General features: G+C 40.8%; 1 protein-coding gene across 3 annotated transcripts in view; it reads right to left on the bottom strand.

Moving 5' to 3' along the window:
• Cwc22 (CWC22 spliceosome associated protein homolog) overlaps positions 1-20,643 on the bottom strand; it is a 41,678-nt gene extending 21,035 nt beyond the window's left edge. Inside the window, exons 1-7 of one of the 3 annotated variants that reach the window (XM_052724334.1) lie at positions 20,471-20,643; positions 10,384-10,482; positions 8,400-8,467; positions 5,868-6,089; positions 3,847-3,975; positions 911-1,079; positions 534-587 (exon numbers count right to left, since the gene is read on the bottom strand). In XM_052724334.1, the coding sequence (XP_052580294.1) occupies positions 534-587; positions 911-1,079; positions 3,847-3,975; positions 5,868-6,089; positions 8,400-8,467; positions 10,384-10,389 (648 nt within the window). In that variant the 5' untranslated portion in view covers positions 10,390-10,482; positions 20,471-20,643. Of the gene's footprint in view, positions 1-533; positions 588-910; positions 1,080-3,846; positions 3,976-5,867; positions 6,093-8,399; positions 8,468-10,383; positions 10,483-19,758; positions 20,407-20,470 lie in introns of those variants that run through there. The other 2 variants (XM_052724331.1, XM_052724332.1) reach the window with 2 other exon arrangements.
• Between the last annotated feature and the right edge of the window lie 587 nt (positions 20,644-21,230).

A 21,230-nucleotide genomic window follows, 5' to 3' on the forward strand; every position in this document is an offset into this window, starting at 1 on the left:
ATCCATCTTGCTGATGGGACAATGGGTAAGGGATGAAGAGCAGTGGCCCCTGAATAATGTGTCACATGCTGGTTTATGTGCTAGGCTGAGCATAGCAGTTGGTGTCATGCAGCAATATCCACGGAGAAGCAAATACATTTTATAAAAGTGACAAAAACAATCAACAAGTGAAAGGCATGACCACTGATAAACTGTTTTGTTACAAGCTGCTCACACCAAGCATCACCTATTTATTAGGTGGTCATGAGCATTAGGCAGGAGGAGGAGTGAGGGAAGAGATGCAGAAAAATGGAGTTAAACTCTACACAGAATAACTTGTAGCTCAGTAACCACAGTGTTTAATCACATCAGCCTGACTAAATACTTTACAACATTCAGATTTTCTCTATACTCAAGAATATTAGGTGCATTTCAAGCACTTTTACAACTGAAATGTCAACCAAGATGATCAAAGACTATGATTCAGGGAAATGGCACCTAGACCATGGTCTTATGCCACTGAATTCGACCAGGTTTTAGAGACAATTACTTACCACATTTTGATTTATAAGATGTGCCACAAATTTTGAAGCTGTCAGGCAAAGTGGCTGAAAAATGAAAGTAAAGACAGTTAACTCACCAACTATAGTCAATTTTCCTGTATCGATAAAATCTACAGTGGATTACCATGCTCTTTAAGGAACATACTGAGTAATTTTTATCCAGCAATAATATACATGAAGTAGCTATAAAAGCTGTTAAGTATACAGTCAGTCATCATCTTAGTGGCCAGAGGACATGAAGGAGAATGAACAGTTGTCATGAAGCATATGTTAAATGCACTCCTGTATACAAACAGCATGCTTACTTTTATTGATGCTGGTTTACTGGACTAACCTCATGAGACAATCTACTTACAAGCCATTCATACCTTGTCGTTTCTTCGATATCCTTTTCGGAAATTGAGAATTAGTCTCTTTAGAATTAATTCTCCAATTTGAGGGAATTTTGAATTGATGATGGCAACCAACGCTGCATATACATGGGTAAAGATCGGAGAAGCACTCTGTGCCTGCAACACAGACCTGGCCAGCAGTCCTCTGTCCAAAACATAATAAAGATAGAGTTTAGGAAAAATAGGCAAAAATCAAAGAAAACTAATTCCCTGGTCATGAACAATAAAAGAGCATTCACAACTAAATCTTATTTTTCCTGGAAAAAGAGTTCATCTTGGTAATCAGTAAAAAAAGTGCTTTTTAATAGAAGAGGTGCCTAGTCTTACTGCATCTCACTGCAACTTGATACCATGGCCAGCTGATATCCATGGGAGGCCTGTTCATATCTGAAGAGCAACAGAGGAAGAGAGGTGGATGGGGAGAAGGGACTGGGAGGAAAGTAAAGGAAGGAAATGTTGGTTGGGATGTAAAAACAAAAACATAAATAAACAACAACAAAATGCTTTTATGGCTGCTGCGGTGGCACATGCCTTTAATCCCAGCACTTGGGAGACAGAGGCTGGCAGATCTCTGTGAGATCCTTTTCCTATTCACATTTCATCTAATCATGACTGTAAGGATTGGGGAAGGGGAAAAACATGATCAAAATATATTATAGGAAAATTTTTTCAATAACCCAAACCCCAAAAATAGTGGAGTAAAAACAAACTTGCTTGATGAGTGTAAAATTTAGACAATATAAAGCAAAATTTAAATAATATGATGCCATAGGTCCATCATTTGTATAAAATAATTCTGTATTGGGACACAGACTTGAGCTGTTTCCTTCTGTTGGTGTACTTTTAGAGGAACAAAAGGAAGGGTACAGTGACGACGGAGTGAAGACACAGTCAAACAGTCATGGGTTTTTGGTAAGGAAAGGAGAGATATACAGCAACCTAATTCTCATTATTCTGAGCAATACAGTGACAATCACTGGACTGCAAGAAACTAAGGGAAGGAAATGACTTCATACTTAGCAGCTTCGATACAACCGTGAACCACTGAGGAGGAAAGAAGTGAACCCAGGTTATCTATGAGACAGGCTCTTGGCCAACCTTCTGCTCCCTGAGAACACGCTCGCTCCACTTAGCTTAGTCCTGTCTTAATTATTATAATCAGTGTAATGTGAAATCATAAGAAGACAGCACTCACATTTAAAAATAATAGATATGTGATACTTATTTCCATTTCTTTATTCTTAAAAAAAAATCACTAACTGCTTGAATCCTAATAGAAAATGGTGATTCCTTTCATTTTTCTTCAAATGTATTGTTCATCTTTCCCAGTCTTACCTCATTCTCACTTTGCTCTATTTAGAATGTAAAAAGACATAATAACACACCTAAAGTGAACACTATCTCAACAGTGAGAGGCCAGAAACGCCTCCTTTAGGATCATGAACAAGCTATGCTACTTGTCATACTATCCAAATTCAAATGTAATATCCATCAAAATTTGAGTAGCATTTTTCAGGGAAAAAGAAGCTCCTAAAATTAATATTGAATATAAAAGAATCCAAGTAGCCAAGAAATCTTCAGCAAAAAGAGCCAAGCAAGAGGCGCCATATTACCCAATTTAAAGCCTACTATTGCTACATGAAGCTACAGAAATCAAAACAGCATGGTACTGGCACTAAACTTTATAGACACCAACAGAGAACAGAACACATTTATATCTAATTGTTTTTTAACAAAAGCATCAAAACATACAATATAAAGGTAGTCTAGAGTAGTGGTAGGAAAACTAGACATTAGCATGCAGAAGAATAAAAGCATACCTTAATCTCATGCAACACAACAAATTAACTTAAAATTGATTAATAAACAAAAAACAGAATCTGCAGAACTACTGGGGGATACTCCATGATATTTGTCTAGATTGACACATTTTAAAACATAACTCCAAAATCACAAGTAACCCAAGAAAACTTAACAAATGAGACCTCAATCTAAAAGGCTTCTGGACAGTAAAAGAAACCATGAGACAAAATACAGGAAGAGAAGTATCTGCGAGTCAAGTCTGATAAGGAGCTAAAACCAAAATATACAAGGAAATCAGATAAGCCAACAGTAATAAACCATACAACCCAGTTTGAAAATCAACAAAACACCTAACCAGTCATTTCTCAAGACAATCCATAGGTGATACCGTGCAGCATCGCCTATCATCAGATGAACAGAATAAAATCAAATGATGTATTATCATCTCATCCCTGGTACCATGGATGTCATCAAAATGACAAAGGTGTTTCCAAAGATGCAAAGGATAGGGAACACTCGTGGACTGTGAATAGGAAGGAATGCACAGTTATGCAGATGGTAGGGAAAACGCGAGGCCAGGGAGCTACACACCATATCCCCTATAGCATTATCCACAAGAGCCAGATGGAGCTCCATGCCACTGACAGAGTAGGAAAGACAATTCATATCCAGACAATGGAATACTGTTCAGCTCTAAGGAAGAAATCCTGGCCCCTATGACAACACAAGATGTATATACCAAAGCATCACACTGTTAATGATTTAGATGTCATAAGATTTTATGACAACTAAAAAAAATTGAAGTGGCTTGAAATCGCATATTTTAAAAATTATGCCTTATAGATTTAAATTATTAGACATTTAGTAAATGTTTGTGCAAAATTATGCTGTGATATCAAATCTCAAAAATCACTGACTCTATAAACCTTGAACAATATGGTGTAAGTTATTTAATAGCCTACAATGTAAAAGAACTGCATTTTCAATAAACGTTCACAAGTACCTTTGAAATACAATAGCATAACAAACAAATGCTTATTGTTCACAGAGAAATTATGTTTCTTTGGAAACTTACTATGAGATATACCAGGTAAATGACCAGTACTTACCTCCCTCTGACTATATTTTCCTGGAGTAGCTCCTGGATAATAATACTAATATTGGAAATGTTGACTTTGTTGATAAGACCATTAATTGACTTCTTCAGGGCCTCCCAGCTCATCCTCTGGTATGCTAAGCTAAAAAATGACCAAAAAAAGGGAAAGTCACAAACAAGGGACCTTGGAGCTGAGACATTGCCATAGCATTTAAAGACCTCCTTTTATGTAGCAGCTATTTGGGAGCTGCATTCCAGTGAAGGCTAGATGGCTACACTGTTTTTAACTTACATTTGGGCATTTAAGCGTCACTTGTTTTTTCTTTTTTTTTTACATTAAGCTTGATAATGCCCAAGGTCTTTTAAAGCTCTAAGAATCTTACAGTTTTTAGAATTACTTCTCTTGGAATTTAATGTTGTATGAAATAAGTCATGATTCCCCATATACTTCTCTTAGAGTCTAATGAAACCAGTAGGCTTCCTGACATGCATATATTACAAAAGTTACAACAGATACTGAAAGAATCCTCAAAACATGAAAAGAACATGCTTGATACAGTATGCTCTGAGTGTCTTCAGACATGAAGTAGCAAGAAGTGGTAGGAGGCTAAGTATTGATTTTAATTTCAAGTAGTATGGCCATATACAGTATTTCACAGTAACTGTAACTAATGGATTAAGACTATACATTATATAGAGTTACAATCCCAATAGAAAGAAATGCTAAACTTTAGTTGGAGATTAATAAAAAATAAAATGCATTTTCCCCAATCCAGATTCGTGGCCAGACTGCCTAAATTCTATCCAGGAAGCTACAGTCCCTTCGAAGTAGAGCAGTGAGAACAGTGTTTGGTGGGTTATTAGGTCCCTGACATTGTTTAAAACTGTCAGTACGCATGAGGAGAAGAGGCAGATTTACAGACGCGCACTTGCAATTAATATTTTGTTGTTGCTTCAAAATTCTCTATCAGTCAAACTCTTAACTGCTTACTGCACTCAGCTATGGCAGAGGAGATGCACTGTCCCACTCTGCACACCTTGGATACGTCACTATCTCTAGAGAAACATGTCTGTGACTCAGTAAGATGTGAGACCAGCATGTAAGCACAGCCTCCAAGGAAACTGGAAAACATCAAGCACAGTTACTTTCACTAACTCGGGCACTGTCACTTCACCTCATCAGGGATCAATTCAAAGTAAAATCTACAGACTCCTCCTTCCTTCCTACTTGTACCTTCTGACCATGGACAGACCTCTAGTAATGTGAATTATCTCCCAGAACTGCTTAAAGCTGGGTATGCTGCTAACTCTTCCCTGCCTATTGTACCTGCCATGGTGCAAGAATTCAATCAATAACATTTTTCTTTCACGACTAAATAATCTGCTTTGGACTGGATTGGGAAAAGTGAATACTTTCCACTAATTCCCCAATGCTACCTTTGTAAAAACCAAATGCCTAGATGATAAGGAAGTATGCATTAAGGAAGTCATCGCTAAAACCCTCCCCAGTATTACATTTCAAAGATCACTGTCAAGCCCTATGACACACAAACAGAAACACAAGGACCTAAGTTCAATCTTCAAGTCCATGTAAAAAATGCCTGGCTCGGTACACAATCCTTGTAATAGGTACAGTATTACAGAGACAGGTGCATCCCTGGGGCTTGTTGGTCCACCAGCCTAACCTACTTGGCAAGTTTCAAGCCACTGAGAAAACCAGACTCCAAAAAATAAACAAATAAAAGACAGTGCCTGAGGACTAACACTCAACACTCAAAAAGCCATACACACACACACACACACACACACACACACACACACACACACACACACACACACACACAGAAACATAAAAGTTATGAATTAATATCAGAGCAAGCTCCAAAGGAATTTCTGAAGTCAAAAAGACAAGAGGCTGTACTTTTTGGTCTCTAGCAGGGCAAACTAAGTATATTCTTAACAGTGAACGCTAATGAGACTACTCCTTGTTCAATGAGGCTATTTCTGCTTTGGAGAGGCAGCATATCAACATACCTGTTCTTATCTGTAATTTGTTCCTGCATCATTCTGAGCTTTGCAGGAGGAATATACGCTCCCCCAGTTCGGGTAAGCAGTGGATCCTGCTCATCCTTCCTCTTCTTCATGGCAGGTTCTTCCTGAGTCGAACTCTGGGTGACTGCTTGTTCTGGGCTTCTTCTTCCAGGAGATGGGGATTTCCGGGACCTTTTCCTTTCTCTGTGTTTTTCTTGGTCCCTACTTCTGAAAAATGGGGTGGGAGGATGGATAAAACATAAAAGCATTCTTACAATGACCTACACATAGAATGAGTGAGACCACAGGAAATGAAAGTGGTTCAGGATGTGTGGGAGGCCAGCTCCCACCTTTTAAAGGGTTCCTATGAGGAGGAGAGAGGGATAAGAAACTTTTAGATAGAAAGAGAGCGGAGGGCAGAGAGACAGAAACACAGGACAGCTTCGGGAGCACCTGGATCAAAATCCACCGGTCCCTTCTGTCTCTTCAAAGGGGCGGGGCAAAAGATTTCCCCCTTACTAGATCAAAGCACACCACACAGCCAAGTGTAGACCCTCCCAAACACCTGGTAACCAGGCCTGTAGCCAAATCATCCCCTTATACAGTCCTGCTGGGTAAAGCAAGCTCAGATTCTCAGACCCTGAGTAAGTTCTAACTAGGAAACCTCTGAGGGGCTCTACAAGGATGGTAAAGTAATCCCTCACAGAGAAAGATATCTTACTCCACGGCTCAAGGCTCAAAATAAGCTTTAGCCTGGAAGCAAGCAAATTAGAGGGAGGATGACAGCCAGGCACACGCCTCTAGTTCCAGCACTTGGGGGGCAGAGGCAAGTGGATCTCTGTGAGTTCTAAGACAGCCAGGGTTACACAGAGAAACCATCACAAAAAAAAAAAAAACCCAGAAGAGGATGACATTCTTCAACTAAAAAATACTGCAAAACTGAGCAAAACCAAGATGATACTGTCATGAAATAGTGAAGAATCCAGCATTGCAATAGTTGAACCAAGAGTTTAAATCTGACTGGACTCTTGAAAAAGCCAACCAACATACTTTCAAATGTTTATACTGGAGATGAACATATGCTTCTAAGTCAGAAAACGTGGCATGAAAATTAAGACAAACTGTGATGTATTTGGTAAATTGTGCAAAGAAGAAACAAGAGCTTATTTTCATAATGTTAAATTGAAGTACAAATGTATTATAAAAATCTAAGAGTTGAAACTGTCACTTGAAGAACTGCTGTTTTTATTAGAAGTCTCAGAGCCCCTGGTTATTAAGATGATGTAGAAAGGCCATCTTCAGTTGCTTTCCTTCAATGCAAGTGTTTCGGTCTGTTCACTTCACTTTGAAAAACTATACTGTCTTCAAAGTATTTCGGATATAACCCCCAACTAGCCGCAAAGAGGATGTTGGAAACTCTCCCTGTGATCTGCATGTGGCATGCTCCCAGACAACAGCTGTAGCAGGAAGTGCTCAGCACCACTGAGAGAAGCTGTGTGCATCAGCTGATGCAGTCACTTCCCTACAGTGACCTAGCTGGTTCTCACTGTGCAGATGCTACCCACACAGAAACTTTAATGAAATGTTTTTGAACTATTAACTTCTATTTTTAAAGCGGAAACTTAGTCTGCATGCCTCACTTACGGCGGAGGGCCACATGAGACTTGATACTCCTACACTGGACCAAACATAAGCATTCTGAATTGCAAAAGCTTCCATCATGGACACAGCAAAACAACTCCTGGAATTAACTTAGCCAAATTTCCTCATCCATATTCACACTGCCCTTAGTGAAGGAATCAATCTGGAAATTACACATAATGGGCAGCAAGAGGCTATTTTACAAAGACCTCCTCACAGCAACCCTGAACGACGAACGAGACCAGCGTCAATCACTGCGTGTTCTAGTGAACTCTACTCCAAGCACTATAACCACTGGATGGTATTCTGGAACCTGCAGTGCTGGGAACACTGAACAAACGAACAAGGTGGATCCCAGTAAATTCACTGTTTGCTCTTAAAACTCAGTAAAGCCAGAGAACACTTTTTATATATAAATTTTATATATAAATATATAACCTATATGGCAATATAATTTGTGTTTTATATACATATCTACAATTACCTTACACTGTATGTCTGAGGGTTGACAGAGACAGGGGACTGGTAAGGGCAGTAAGTGGTCACAATCTAAGATCCTAAAGCAAAGGTCCTGGGAGATATTTGGCAGAATGGAGTAGGAATATAGTGCATAAGAAATTGGGTGCTTCTCCGTTAGGAATTATGTTAATGGTCCTCACTTAGTAAGTGACACTGCTGTAGTACTAATAAACATAAATGATACACATTACTGGTACTATTTCTAGATTGCTTATCTTATAATTATGCTGATGTACATAACAATTTAACTATAAAAAGCTGTGTGACTATATAAGCATATCATAACAGCAAAACAGCACTTCAATGTCCACCTTAATCAAAGAACTAAATCAATGAAGACATGAAATTCACACTTGGCACACACAGAGCAATTACCTGTCTTCTGGGGAGGAGTTCCGGTGGTATGCACTGTGGCTCTCCCTTCTGTCGTGACCAGAGGAGTGCTTCCAAAGAGAAAAGAAGGAAGAAATGCTTCAAAACTGGTTATGTTAGAAATATATACACAATGATAAGTGGCCCCGCAAATCAGCAGTACTTTAGAAATGATTTAAAACTTTCATCTCTCTTAAATATTATGTTAACGTATGTCTATGATGTGTGTGTGTGAGAGACTGTGGACACACATGTTCCATGGCACACATGTGGAGGTCAAAAGACAAAGTTGGGAGGATTCCTTTCCAGGTTCCAGGGACTGAACCCAGGCTGTCAACCGACATGGTAGAGCAAGGCTTGCTGGCCCTCAAAACATTGTTTAATCATCCAGACTAACTCATGTTACCTAAAATCTGGGCTTTGTGACCCAGCCAGTTACAGGCCCACTTGAGTTACATCAGGCCCTGCCTTAACAGATTATTTAGTTTTGCCAAGAAAGACAATAGGGGCTGAGGAGATGGGCAGGGCATAGAAATAATAACTGTGTAAGCCTTACAGCCTGAGTTCAATTGTTAGGAGCCACATTAAACAACCACTGGATGCAGTGGGTGGCACACATCTGTAATTCCAGCACTCCTCTGGTGTGTGGGAGGGGAAGACTTCAGAGGTGGCCAGAGGCAGCACAGTGGCAGAATCAACAAGGTACCCTGCCTCCTCAAAACATGAGGCGTCTCGCTTCCCCCCTCTCTCAAACATAACCAATAAATCTTAAAAAATAAGAAACACAAGGAAGCAAAATTGTTCAATATGTACAACACAGGTTTTTATAAAACTTTATACCAAAACCTTAAGCCCAGGGCTGAAATTGTAGTCTACTGCTGAGCATCTGCTCAGCTTGCCTGAGAGCCCTGCACCCCAGAAACTCCCCATATACCAAAAGATCCTAAGCTAAATACACACAAGATCCACCAAATTCAACAGTAACATAAAATACGGTGTTTACTAATTATTTATTATGAGTCACATATTTCCTCTGAGCCCGTAACATTTCCTGTGTCATTCAGAAGGACACAAAATACAGGAAAGCCTCAAGGAACTGAAGATCTTCACACTCAGGAGTTAGTACTGTCTATTCCAGGAGTCTATACAGATTTATCTATTAAATGTGTTAGATCATGTATGTGAGAGAGAAAAAGACAGACTGATAAAGGAGACATAAGAGGAGACAGATAATGCAATTGTCCTATCCCCATTTTCTTTTACAAGTGAGGCAATTATTTTGACTACATTAGGAAGACAGCCTCAATTCTGTGCTAATGATTTTTAACACATCTCCGCAACAGCTGCTGTGAACAAGAGAGAGAAGCCAAACACACAGAAGTCGTGAATCAGAAGGATTATGTAACTACGATCAAGTTAACAAATGACTGGCACATTATAGTAATGTTAACGTAAGATCTTCAGTAGAGAACAATCACTGTAACATACAATTCACTCATTTGTTGAATAAACAAATGTCTAAAATAAAGTACAACACAGAAGTCCATTTCCACATATGGAAAAACTGGACAGTCACGAAGGAATTTAGATTCACCGAAGGAAGGAACTACTTGCCTTGCACTCAGAAAGCATGCTCCTTGAGAATGATGTTATCATTGCTAGCATTTGTTATTCCTTTTGACACATGTACACATTCAAATGATTTACGTAGAATCTGATGTATGTAATTACATGTCTGTACATGTATTATGTATATTTGTGCGAGCACACACACACACACAGAGAGAGAGAGAAAATATCCACCATGCTTTCTCAGCGGCCCCTCTGCTCAATACCTACCTGGTCCACATAAACTGTGTGGTGTCAGAGTATACACAATACCATCCTACTATGTGACTGTTTTAATTCTATAAAAGCGTTTTTGGTTAAGGGACAGACATGAACTGACTATCAGCTTACATCTTTAGCTTAAGTTTCAAACACTTACTTTCATGTTGACCAGATAAAACCTCAAGTTGGTTCAAAAAACAAGTACTCAAAGGTCTGAGTTCCTTGGCAGTTTTCTTCTTCTGTCTCCACACGTCACCTGACAAACAAGAACACAGCTTGTTAACGATGAATAACTGTGTGCAATGGCATGTTCTCGAGGTCCATGTATCAGGCCCCTGACCTCTTCATTTTCCTTTAGTAGTAAAAACACATACAATAATTGAATTTTTAAAGTTAATCTTTAAATAGTTGCACAAAAGGATGTGTACCTAACATGTATCAGTAAAAGCGTCCAAAACCAAGAGCAAATAGAGAGTAAAGTCAATTTAAAAACAGAGGTGTTTGTAACACTGAAATGCTTCAGCAAGGAAAACTTATGCTTACAAAATCAAGTATTGTATATACAAAAATCAAGGAAATACCCAATGTTTACATATCAATTATAAATGAAAGAGTCAATGTTTGTGCAGAAACAATCTTTGAAATGTACTCCACGTGGAAATGTAACTTGATAGACTGAGATGTCTTAACCTGCTTTACTAAAGGTCCAAGGCTTCAGATACAAATGCACATTTAAAGACAAAGATTTTGGTTCTAAATAAACCTATATCTGCACTAAGTGTCTTCTGTGTGCATACATGCCTGTAGAGGCCACAAAAAAACATCAGGTATCTTTCCTCAGGCATCATCCATTCTTCTTTTGAGACAGGATCTTTCTTTCACTGCCTAAGAATTGCCAAAGAGGTAAGGCCGGCTTGCCTGTCCATGCAGGAGATCTGACTGTCTCTGCCTCCTCCGTGCTGGGATTACAAGCAGGAACACCATGCCTGGCTTTTCTACAAAGCGTGCTGAGGGGGGAATCAAACACAGGTCCTTATACTTGCAGGGCAAGGGCTTTACTAATGAGTTATCTCCCCAGCTGTTAATCAGTCTTCTAATATCCTTATGCAGAATATATTTTAGTAATTTCTATAAAGTGAAGAATTGGTAGTTATATTCATGTAGACCTACCAATCAAAAATTTTATTGTAATTACATACAGTTTGTGATGTGAGGTAACAAAATCACAAAAATAAAACAAAATATAGGAAAATGAAAGAATTATAAGATGCAGGGAGTACAAAGAACTGTAGTCAGTATTAAAATAACTGCATACAACTGGAAAAAGCTGTGAGTGCTAGAAATATTAGAGATTATCTGGTCTCTTTTACATGAGAGCACTGAAAGGGAGCTCATTCCAGTCCCTTCACTACAACATCAGCCATCAGTATTCCAAGTAGAAACCTGGCCTAAACGGTCACAGCCAGGAAATGACATTTCACGGTCTGTCCACCCATGTTCCAGCTCTTCCATTCTTTCTACATCCTCTCTTGACCCCCTCCCCCACCACAGCCTTTAAGAGAATGTACAAATGCTTTATTTAGGGCTCAGCACTCAAGAATCACTCACTCAAAGCACATTTAGAAGCCATAAAGCTCTGCTTTTGCCTCCTATTCACTGTACAGTCTTTTCATTAAACCAAAAGTAGGTGCCTGGCTAGTTTTATGTCAGCTTAACACAAGCTAGTGTCATCTGAGAAGGGAACCTCAAATGAGGAAATTCCTCCATAAGATCGGGGTATAGGCAAGGAATGTAAAGCATCTCTTAATCAGTGATTGATGGGGGAGGGTGCAGCTCACTGTGGATGGGGTCATCCCTGGGCTGGGAGTCCTTGGTTTTGTAAGAAATCAGGTCAAGTGTTACAGGATATTTGATCACACTATGAAACAAGATTGCATTATTTACTGGAACAATCTGTTTCTAGCTGTGGTGTGGCTCAGCCCTAGCACACACCTATAAGCCAAGGGCTTTCTGTTTGAATATTGTAAGCAGGATTAAATAAAGTCAACTATAGATCAAGATGCAGGACAAGCAACCAGTTGACAGGAAGTGAACATAGGATTATTAAGAAAAACCATAGAGAGTAAGTAAGAGGGAGTCAGGAAGATGGATAAAGAGACACACAATAAGTAGAAGGCAGGGACATTCAGTTTGAGGAGAGTTTTTTGAGATGGTGTAGAAGGGAGATTTCTGGGATGATGTTGGTGGAGGAAGGAGGAAGATCAGCTGGGTGCTTTCTCTGCCCCTCTGAGCTAGCAGGTTTTCACCCCAGCATCTGGCTACTGAGTTTTTATTGATAAAGTCAAAAGATTGAGATTTTGTTAAAACCAACAGGTGTGCCAGCCATGAGAAGCAAGCCAGTAAGCAGTACTCCTCTATGGCCTCTGCATCAGCTCCTGTGTCCAGGTTCCTGCCCCGTTTGAACTCCTGTCTTGGCTTCACTCAATGGGCTATGATTCAGGATATGTAAGCAAAATAAACTTCTTTCCTTAGCGAGTTGCATTTGGTCATGGTATTTCATCATAGCAATAGCAACCCTAACTAAGACAGTCGGATTTGTCTATGGGTATAACATATGGAAGGCAGTATGACATCTGCTTAGCTTAAACAGTAAGTTCCCCCACTAAGGACCATGACTTCTCCAGCCAGATATTTGACTGGGCTTACACTTTCTTGCATGAGTTTCTAAGTGGGCCTCAAAACCAATCTGAAAGTGGCTGGTTACATCCATACCAGGACTGTCATTATTACGTAAGTGGCCACATCCTGCCTAGCAGGTTGGTATTGAAGTTTGTAGGATTCACATCTGAGTACTTTTTCCTTTCCTCCCTTAGCAAACTGTGCATGTTCCAGCCCTCTGAAACCTAGCCATCAGGGAGGAAGTTTTCAGCTTACTTCCATCTTGTTTTTTCTGTATTTTGCAATGAAGATATATGGTATCTTTAGCAACAGGGTCTCAGCTAATTCTGGTGGGCAAACATGAGCAATGGTAAACTTATTTTTTCAACTTAGTTTAACAGAACTAAATTAAGCTACAATGTTGAAAAAAATATTCCTTAACTTTAAAACTAGATTTACTTGATCCCCAAATCATCTAAGTGCACCTCAATGAAAATGCATGCCAGCATTGGTAAACTGATGTCAAACTGACAAAATGTAACATGGAAAATTCAGAAAATGTTCTTATCCCAAAGCTGGTCCACTCCTTTGAAGTGGCAGATTTAAAAACTATGTCAATAATAATACTTCTTTCTGAACCTCAATAAGGAATTCTTACTTACTCAGCACACCTAGAATGCACTGTGCAGACACAGTATAAGCACACGAATCACGTGCCCCCACTGTGCCAGAGCTAGCTCCTTCCTCTGCATTCCACTGACTTCTTAAACAGGGCTTTTCTCCTTGTCTATCTACAGTAACAGCCATTTTCTATGTACTTCCCTTCAAAATGCCTTATTTTAGTGAGCTTTCTGATTAGTGTTATCCTTTGTTTGTACCTTCCAACACTCCAGAGCCAATTCCAGACACTCACATACAATCTTTTACATTCCATGTCTCAAAATGAAAAGATCAAAGCTAGTAACACTGTATATGGCTGCTGCAGTTAAGAAAGGCACAGAAACGCCTCTCACTGCCCAGATGTATACAGAACACACCGGAAGGAAGGTTCTGAGAGCTCAGAATGTGGGAGCTTCACACTTTAACTGGAAATTCCTTCAATAAGAGCAATTTACCTAGAATTTAAAGCTCTCGCTGGTCTTCCCAGTACCACTACACGGACTTTGAGATGAATTATTAAATTCCTCACCCTGTCACGAGTAAGCAAGTCAGCAAAAGCACACCTGCTTCGCTAGCAGAGAGGGTATTTTACAATAGAAGATGCAGCACTCCTGGGGAACAGTACTTTCGGAACGATGGCAATTTTCCTCTGTTCCAGCAAGCACCAGAAAGCAACTATGTAGTAGCATTTGTAAGACACACTTCAAACTGTGAACCAGAACTTATGAAATGACATATTTAGCAATGACATCAAACCTTCAAAACTCAAGGAAATACTGAGGGCAGGACTGCACAGGTCTCTAAACTCTCCATTAGCACACCACTTCTACCACCGTTACTTGGGTATGTTCAACCCATGTTAGAGGACTCACTGAAACAGCTGGCATAAAACTTGCTAATAGTCTGTGCTTCTGCATTCTACCAATGAATAATGCTAAAAAAAAAAAAAAAAAAAAAAAAAAAAAAAATCCAGGTTGCCTGATGGGGAAATGGTAACATTAAACAATACTCAAAATTTAAGAACAATCTTAAGTTGGTTCTAAATGTCTAAAGGGAAGGGGGTATGACAGGATTCTTAGAGATATGTCTTCCATTTCCAAGTAATGAGAGGAAGACTGGCCACAATCTCTGTCTGTCTCTCTCTCCCTCTCCCTCTCCCTCTCCCCCCACCTCTCTCTCTCTCCCTCTCCCTCTCCCTCCCCCCTCCTCTCTCTCTCTCTCTCTCTCTCTCTCTCTCTCTCTCTCTCTCTCTCTCTCTCTCTCTCTCTCTCTCTCATGAACGTGTGAACATTAGTAAGGGACTTATCCCATGGCAAGCCCAAAAGGAAATGGATTTGAAATGACTTCATCACAGAATCACAATTTTGGGGGCTCACCATATACTTCTGGTGCTTTTTGAAGAAGACTCCACCAGGTGTAGGCACAGGTCATTTCAAACTCTCGGAAGACACCAAGATTTCTGTTACATGTGACAAACGACCTAACACCAAAACCTGGTGTGCACCATCTTGAGTCAGTGTGCTTCTTGAAATACTAACGGGCCTCATTAGAAAACGCTGACCTGGACCCCAGAGGGAAAATTCTTAATAACAGTCCATGGACTCTCTATCCTTCCTAAAATACGAAGGATCACAAATGTCAAAACAGGTCTGATGCAAGCATTTGTAATAAAGACATGCAGACCTATGCTCGATGTTCTGCTCCCAAGTCACTCACGAATCAGGTGCTCTCTGTGTTCCCATACAAGGGGGAAGCTGTACAGATAGACAGTTGAGGATACCGCTGGTTTCTTAGAGATATTAACAAACATTTGATCAGTTTTCTGGTCTCTGACTCTATGTGCAAAAAAGAGCTTCGAGTTTAAAATTCTGAGACACCTTATGCCAAACAGTAATATGTAGATGATTAAAAAAAAAACTAAAGATAATTTTAATGAGCCCAGTGAGCACTATATATTATCAACTGGGAGGAAGTATTATCTGCCTTCATTTCTTGCAGCATGAAGCTAGTCCACACTTAATAAAAGTTAAGGAGTGAATGATACAATCACTGTCTACTTGTCAAAAAGATTTTTTTAACTGATCTACAAGATCTCTGAATATGTTCCAAAGCATATTATTACAAGAAGTGTAATCTGACCATTTTGTTTCAATACACTAGCCATCTACCTCTAGACTTCCATTTTAGTTTTAAATAATAAAAAATCTACATGTTGAACTTATTTACAGGTCCATTTAAAAATAAATTATGACCCATTCCTTTGATCCTATCCTCTGGTCCTACTCTCCCCCTAGACAACCAAGATGGTTTTAAAAGGTCTGGACTTGACGCCCTTTATTCTTAACCCCACCAAATTCCACTCCCCACTTTCTTCCTCGGCTTTCTGTCCCTACTTTCTCAGTATTGAGCAGGTTATACAATGACCTGTTGTGAAATCCAGAAAGAACTCCCTACTTGGACCAGACACTGCTACATATGTGGTACTGCTGAGCCATTTCCCCTTCCCTCCCCAGTCTCAGCTTACACATCACCCCATCTCTTCCTCTGCCTCCTGCTCGGCCTCTAAGTTGTACTTTTACTTGTGCTCGTGGATTCTTTGAGACTATAATCTTAACCTGGACACTTCTGACGAGTATGCTGTAAGAACAAATGACTCTCCTCATCCTTCCATCTCCCTATAATCTCTCTGAAGAGCACCTCCACCCCCAGGATCAGCTGACATTTCAATCTAGCCCAGCCTTCTGTATGGCGCTCCAGTCAGCAAGAGGAAACCTCTATATGGATGTCCCAACACACTCTTCCCAAAGCAGGCAGTGCAAACTGGAACTCGTTTCTTTCTCTCCATCTCAAACCTGGCAGTTCACTCCCAGTCAGTCAAGCCCAGGCTTTATTCACCCTTAGCAGGAGAAACCAATATGCTGCTCCCCACCCTCTGCCTCTGTGGACAGGTTTTTTTTTTTTTTTTTTTTGAGAAGATCCCTCATGAGACCACTCCACTTTCACTTCAGAGGCAAGCTGAGTTTGACTGGCTGAAAACATTTTTGAAGTTTAAGTTCCGCATGCATACTAAACTTTGCCTTCCATTTACGGAGGGCAAGATTATCCTTTAAAGCCTCTGTAAAGCTGCCCGTGGGAAAGGCGGGCTTTCAAATTAAATGCACATTCCATTAGGACACGTTCTGGATTATCACATACTTTCCAAAAGTCCTTACACATTTTGAAAACAGAAACCTTTGTCTGTTTCCACAGCATTTCACTTTACATTATTTTTTTTTTAAACAAATTAATTTCTCAGTAGCAGTCCTTCTGCTATCCAACAGAACAAAGCCTAAGGGGCATCCTCTTTGCTGCCATCCCCTGAATCACTGGAACTTAAGATTCATTCTCCTAACCCTGCCTCTTCTTGGCTTACTATATCCTTGGCTCACTGTTGTCCTTTTATGAACTGTTGCTGCCTTTTAAGCCACAACGGTCCGAATCAGCAACTGCACCTCAGTTGCTGGCATCGATTAGGCCGCAATGGCCGTACGGAGCTGCAGGGAATTCTGTTCCCGCTGGCTCCAACTCTTGCAAAGCTCCGAAGAGAACTTAACTAAACCTCTGTCTGTCTAAAGAACTCAAGACTCAAAGGTTAAAGTGGAGCTCTGCTCTACAGAGGCTGAACAGCAAGTAGCTCACCGCCTCTCCTTGCTGGTGTCCTCCAAAAAGCTCTCTGCTTCTCCTCCTTCCCTATCAATCCTTTCTCGCCTGGCTCCTCCCTACCACTTCCTGTCAGCTAACTGCTGAGGCAGCCTCCTGACAGCAGGTGAATTTTATTTAATCAAACACATCTTTCTATTGTTAAACCAATGTTCCAGAGCATAAACAAAAGTAACACACCTTAAAGTGATATTCTCCAATAGCTCATGCCTTAGGTGCCTGGGAATAGGGCTTAATTTTATTCAGTAGCCTGGCATCTCATTCATGAACAAAGGGTATCATTACAGTTTCTCTTGATCTACTCATTAAACTCGGGTTTCTACCCATTTTCATAACAAAACCAAAGACCTTAAATTTTAAAAAATCATCATCCTCACCATACTCAATAATACATGCCTTGTAATAAGACACTTTAGTGCTTCTAATCATGTACCAAATGTTTTCTTCATTTTTTTCAAGCTTGTATTTGTGCAGAGTCTCTTTGAGGTTATATTATAACAACTGAAAAATACACAATACAGGACCCCCAAAATGATGATGCTACAGCATAGTTATAGTCTTTCTGGTAAAACAGTGGCCAGGCATAGGAAGGTAATACATTATACAACACACAAGACATCAAAAAGTGAATGTTCTTATCCTTAAGGCAGAGAAGAAATGTCTAGATGTTGTAGCTATGCCACAAACACATTATTACTGGAAAAGGAAGTCTGGGGTATAGAGATAGCAGGAGGTACTAAGGTCAAGTCCTGAGAACAAGTAGAAATTATTCATAAAAAGTCATTCTGGATAGGGGACCACATGCATACAGGCTCAGAGACATTTAAAAAAAATGATGTCAAGTCATTTGCATAAGTGGATCATATAGAAACTGAACATAAATGAGATGGACTATGAGAGACCCATGAGGCTAAACCATGGAAGGCTTTTTGTGGATACAGCAGATCTTTGAAATTCTCAATCATGGACAGTACCAGACACTTAACAGGTTCCAATTCAAAATTAAGTTTGAAAAGAGGAGGGTGGTTTTATTCATTACCTCAGATCCACAAAGGACTCAAGTAATTTTGACAACATATAACCCTTATTTTTCTTGGAACCGAGGTGTCCATCATAATCTGCATCATGGCAGCACTACTGGGTGCTGTGCCCATTCAGTCCTTACAAGAGGAAACCAGACCCTAATGGTACCAACACAGGAGTGTAGCACAGGTCTTCACTTACTTTCATACTACTTTGTGTCCTCCCCTTCCCCCAAATCCAATCTGGTCCTCAACTTTGCTAATTAAGTGTAGGGCTGAATATATTCTACTACCTCTCATAGAATGAACTGAAATGACCTTTCTGATCATTAGAGGTTTGCTTTTTTTTCCCCTGAGCATAGTCTGCTTAAAGGAAATCCCTCCATAGAGAAATTTACAATGTAGCCTCTAGACACACAGCACTACCACCCACCACAGCAGCTCTGATCTAGAAGGAAACTACTCTAATAAACTGATTTAGAGAATTCACGGGATTTCTGAATTTTTTTCTAGCTTAAGCCATTTATGAGTTAGGTTCAAAGACAGATTAAACATCAGTTAATTCTGCGTCTCTCACACTACCTAATTAATTCTTTAATCACTGAAGCTTTTCCTAAAAAAGGAAGGCCCATACTTGCTTTCTGTTCACTAGGATTTACTGATATGTCACAAGAGGCAAAGTCCTTTTGAATCCACTCCTCTACCCATGTGCTAAGTTTTAAGAAAATCCTTTCAAAGTTTGTGCTGTGGTAAGCCTTCAAATGTCTTTTCTCATGTTCATCTGGGAGATGTAAGAAAAAGTGTAATGAGCCTGGGGGGTTGTTGAAATCCATCAGAGGCCTTTGTGTTCCATCAACCTCCCATGTTAGTAATCGCAGACTTAAAAAACAAGGGAAATTTGACAGAACAGCCCTCAAAGACACTAGTTCTGATCAGCTGTATTGCTAATAACCACTTCTTCTTGGAAGTAGTCTATGCCGACTGAGTCTGACTAGGCCAGCCATGAACAAGTTAGAGATGTTAGGGATGGTTTAAAAAAAAAAAAAAGTCGGGCGGTGGTGGCGCACGCCTTTAATCGCAGCACTGGGGAGGCAGAGGCCGCCTGGTCTATAGAGCGAGATCCAGGAAAGGCGCAAAGCTACACAGAGGAACCCTGTCTCGAAAAACAAACAAACAAACAAGCAAGCAATCTATTAAATACAGTGCACAATTCACAAAAAATGTAGCTCATTTTTACACGTAAGGATGTTTTGCCTTCATGTACTTTAAGTGCACAATCTGAGTGGTTGGTGCCAGGAGAGGTCAGCAAGAGGCTATCTAGTCCTCTGAAACTGGCATTACAAATGGTTGTGAGCCACCATGTGGATGCTTGGAACCGAACCCAAGTACTCTGCAAGAGCAGCAAGCGCTCTTAACCTCCTGTCCATCTCTCCAGCGGCTTACCATGTTTTAAGTAACTCAATTCATGCTTCCCCAAATCATTCTCCGCTTACCTCAGATAAACGTTAGCAGGTATAATGGATAAAATTGTCTTACAGCAAGCGAAAATAGCTGGCACATGGCTGTTAAAGTGTACCACAGGACCTGCGGCTTGCCAGGGGCAGTGGCTGCAGACCCATGTTTGGGACTTAGGAATAAATAGTACAGGTGTTTAGAGTTAGGATTAACGATGAGAGATAAACACACACTATGGGAGCACTCGGGCTAAGGCACAAGACAAAGGTTCGTTCAGTCAAGTCAATTAAGAACCATAAATGAAAACGTAACAAGAGCTGGCCAGCGGGAACGAGGCAAGAGCCTTACTACAGTTTATTCATGCCAGCCCTGGGTCCTGGGTAGCCGGACTGAGAAAGTGTCACGGTTTTGAGAGCCCATAGAGATGCGTGCCTGAAGCACCGCACCGGGAGGAGCAGGGGACTCCAGCAACCGGGATTGGGGAGACACGGTCCAGGGAGCTCCCGAATATCCGGGAGAACCTAGACCAAAGCCCAACAATCGCGCACTCCCCGCCACCAGCGCCAGGCCCAGCCTGCTCACACCGCACCGCGCGGGCCGCCGGTGGAGACACCGCAGCCACGGGAGGAAAGCGAGGGCCACCCGGCCAGCACCCACTCGCACGCCCCTGCCCTCTACACGCGATCTGGCAGCCCGCCGCCCCCACTCTGGCTCCTTGTCTATCCGGAGTCTCCAGAGTTCGGTAATTACCTAAAGCTCCACCGTGCCGCCATCACACCGGAAGAGCGTCACTTCCCCTTCCCGGGTGAAGGCAGAGCGAGAAATTCGTGAAAACCGGACAGTGAGTTGACTCTAGTATGCTATACATTAATGATAATACCGTATAGCAACACCAGAGTCGAAGCAATCCAGCTAGCCACACTCTCCCTCCTTACCAAGACCGTGCGAAAATAGAAGTCCCTGTGAACTACAAAGTCCAGAATCCTCTGGTAGCTCGGACGGAAATGAGACGTAACACTCTGGCAAAGATAACCGCGGTGCATCATGGGAATTATAGTTCGGACGGGGGTAGGCGTTCACAATAGAGAAACTTGATTTTGTGAACTAGGTTTCAAGGCATGCATCTTGTCCAACACTAATAATCTATTACCGTAAAAAGTAGCTCTAGGTAGTTACTTTCCCTTAGCTTTTTTTTTCTTCAGTTTAACGTTAAGATACATACGCACGCCTATAATCCTAGCACTTGTGGGGGAGAGGCAGGTGGATCTCTGTGAGTTTGAGGCCAGCCTGGGCCACCGAGTGAGTTCCAGGAAAGGCTCAAAGTGACACAGAGAAACCCTGTCTCGAAAAGTCAAAAAAAAAAAAAAAAAAAAAAAAAAAAAGATACATAGTAGGACCAGGCAGCTGTGGTGCACTCAGGAGGCAGGTGGATCTCTGTGAGTTCGAGACCAGCCTGCTCTGTAGAGCGAGTTCCAGGACAGGCTCCAAAACTATGCAGAGAGACTCTGTC

This window comes from Peromyscus californicus, unplaced genomic scaffold (genome assembly GCF_007827085.1).
Source record: "Peromyscus californicus insignis strain IS unplaced genomic scaffold, ASM782708v3 Scaffold_7__1_contigs__length_154581171, whole genome shotgun sequence".
Classification (NCBI taxonomy): domain Eukaryota; kingdom Metazoa; phylum Chordata; class Mammalia; order Rodentia; family Cricetidae; genus Peromyscus; species Peromyscus californicus.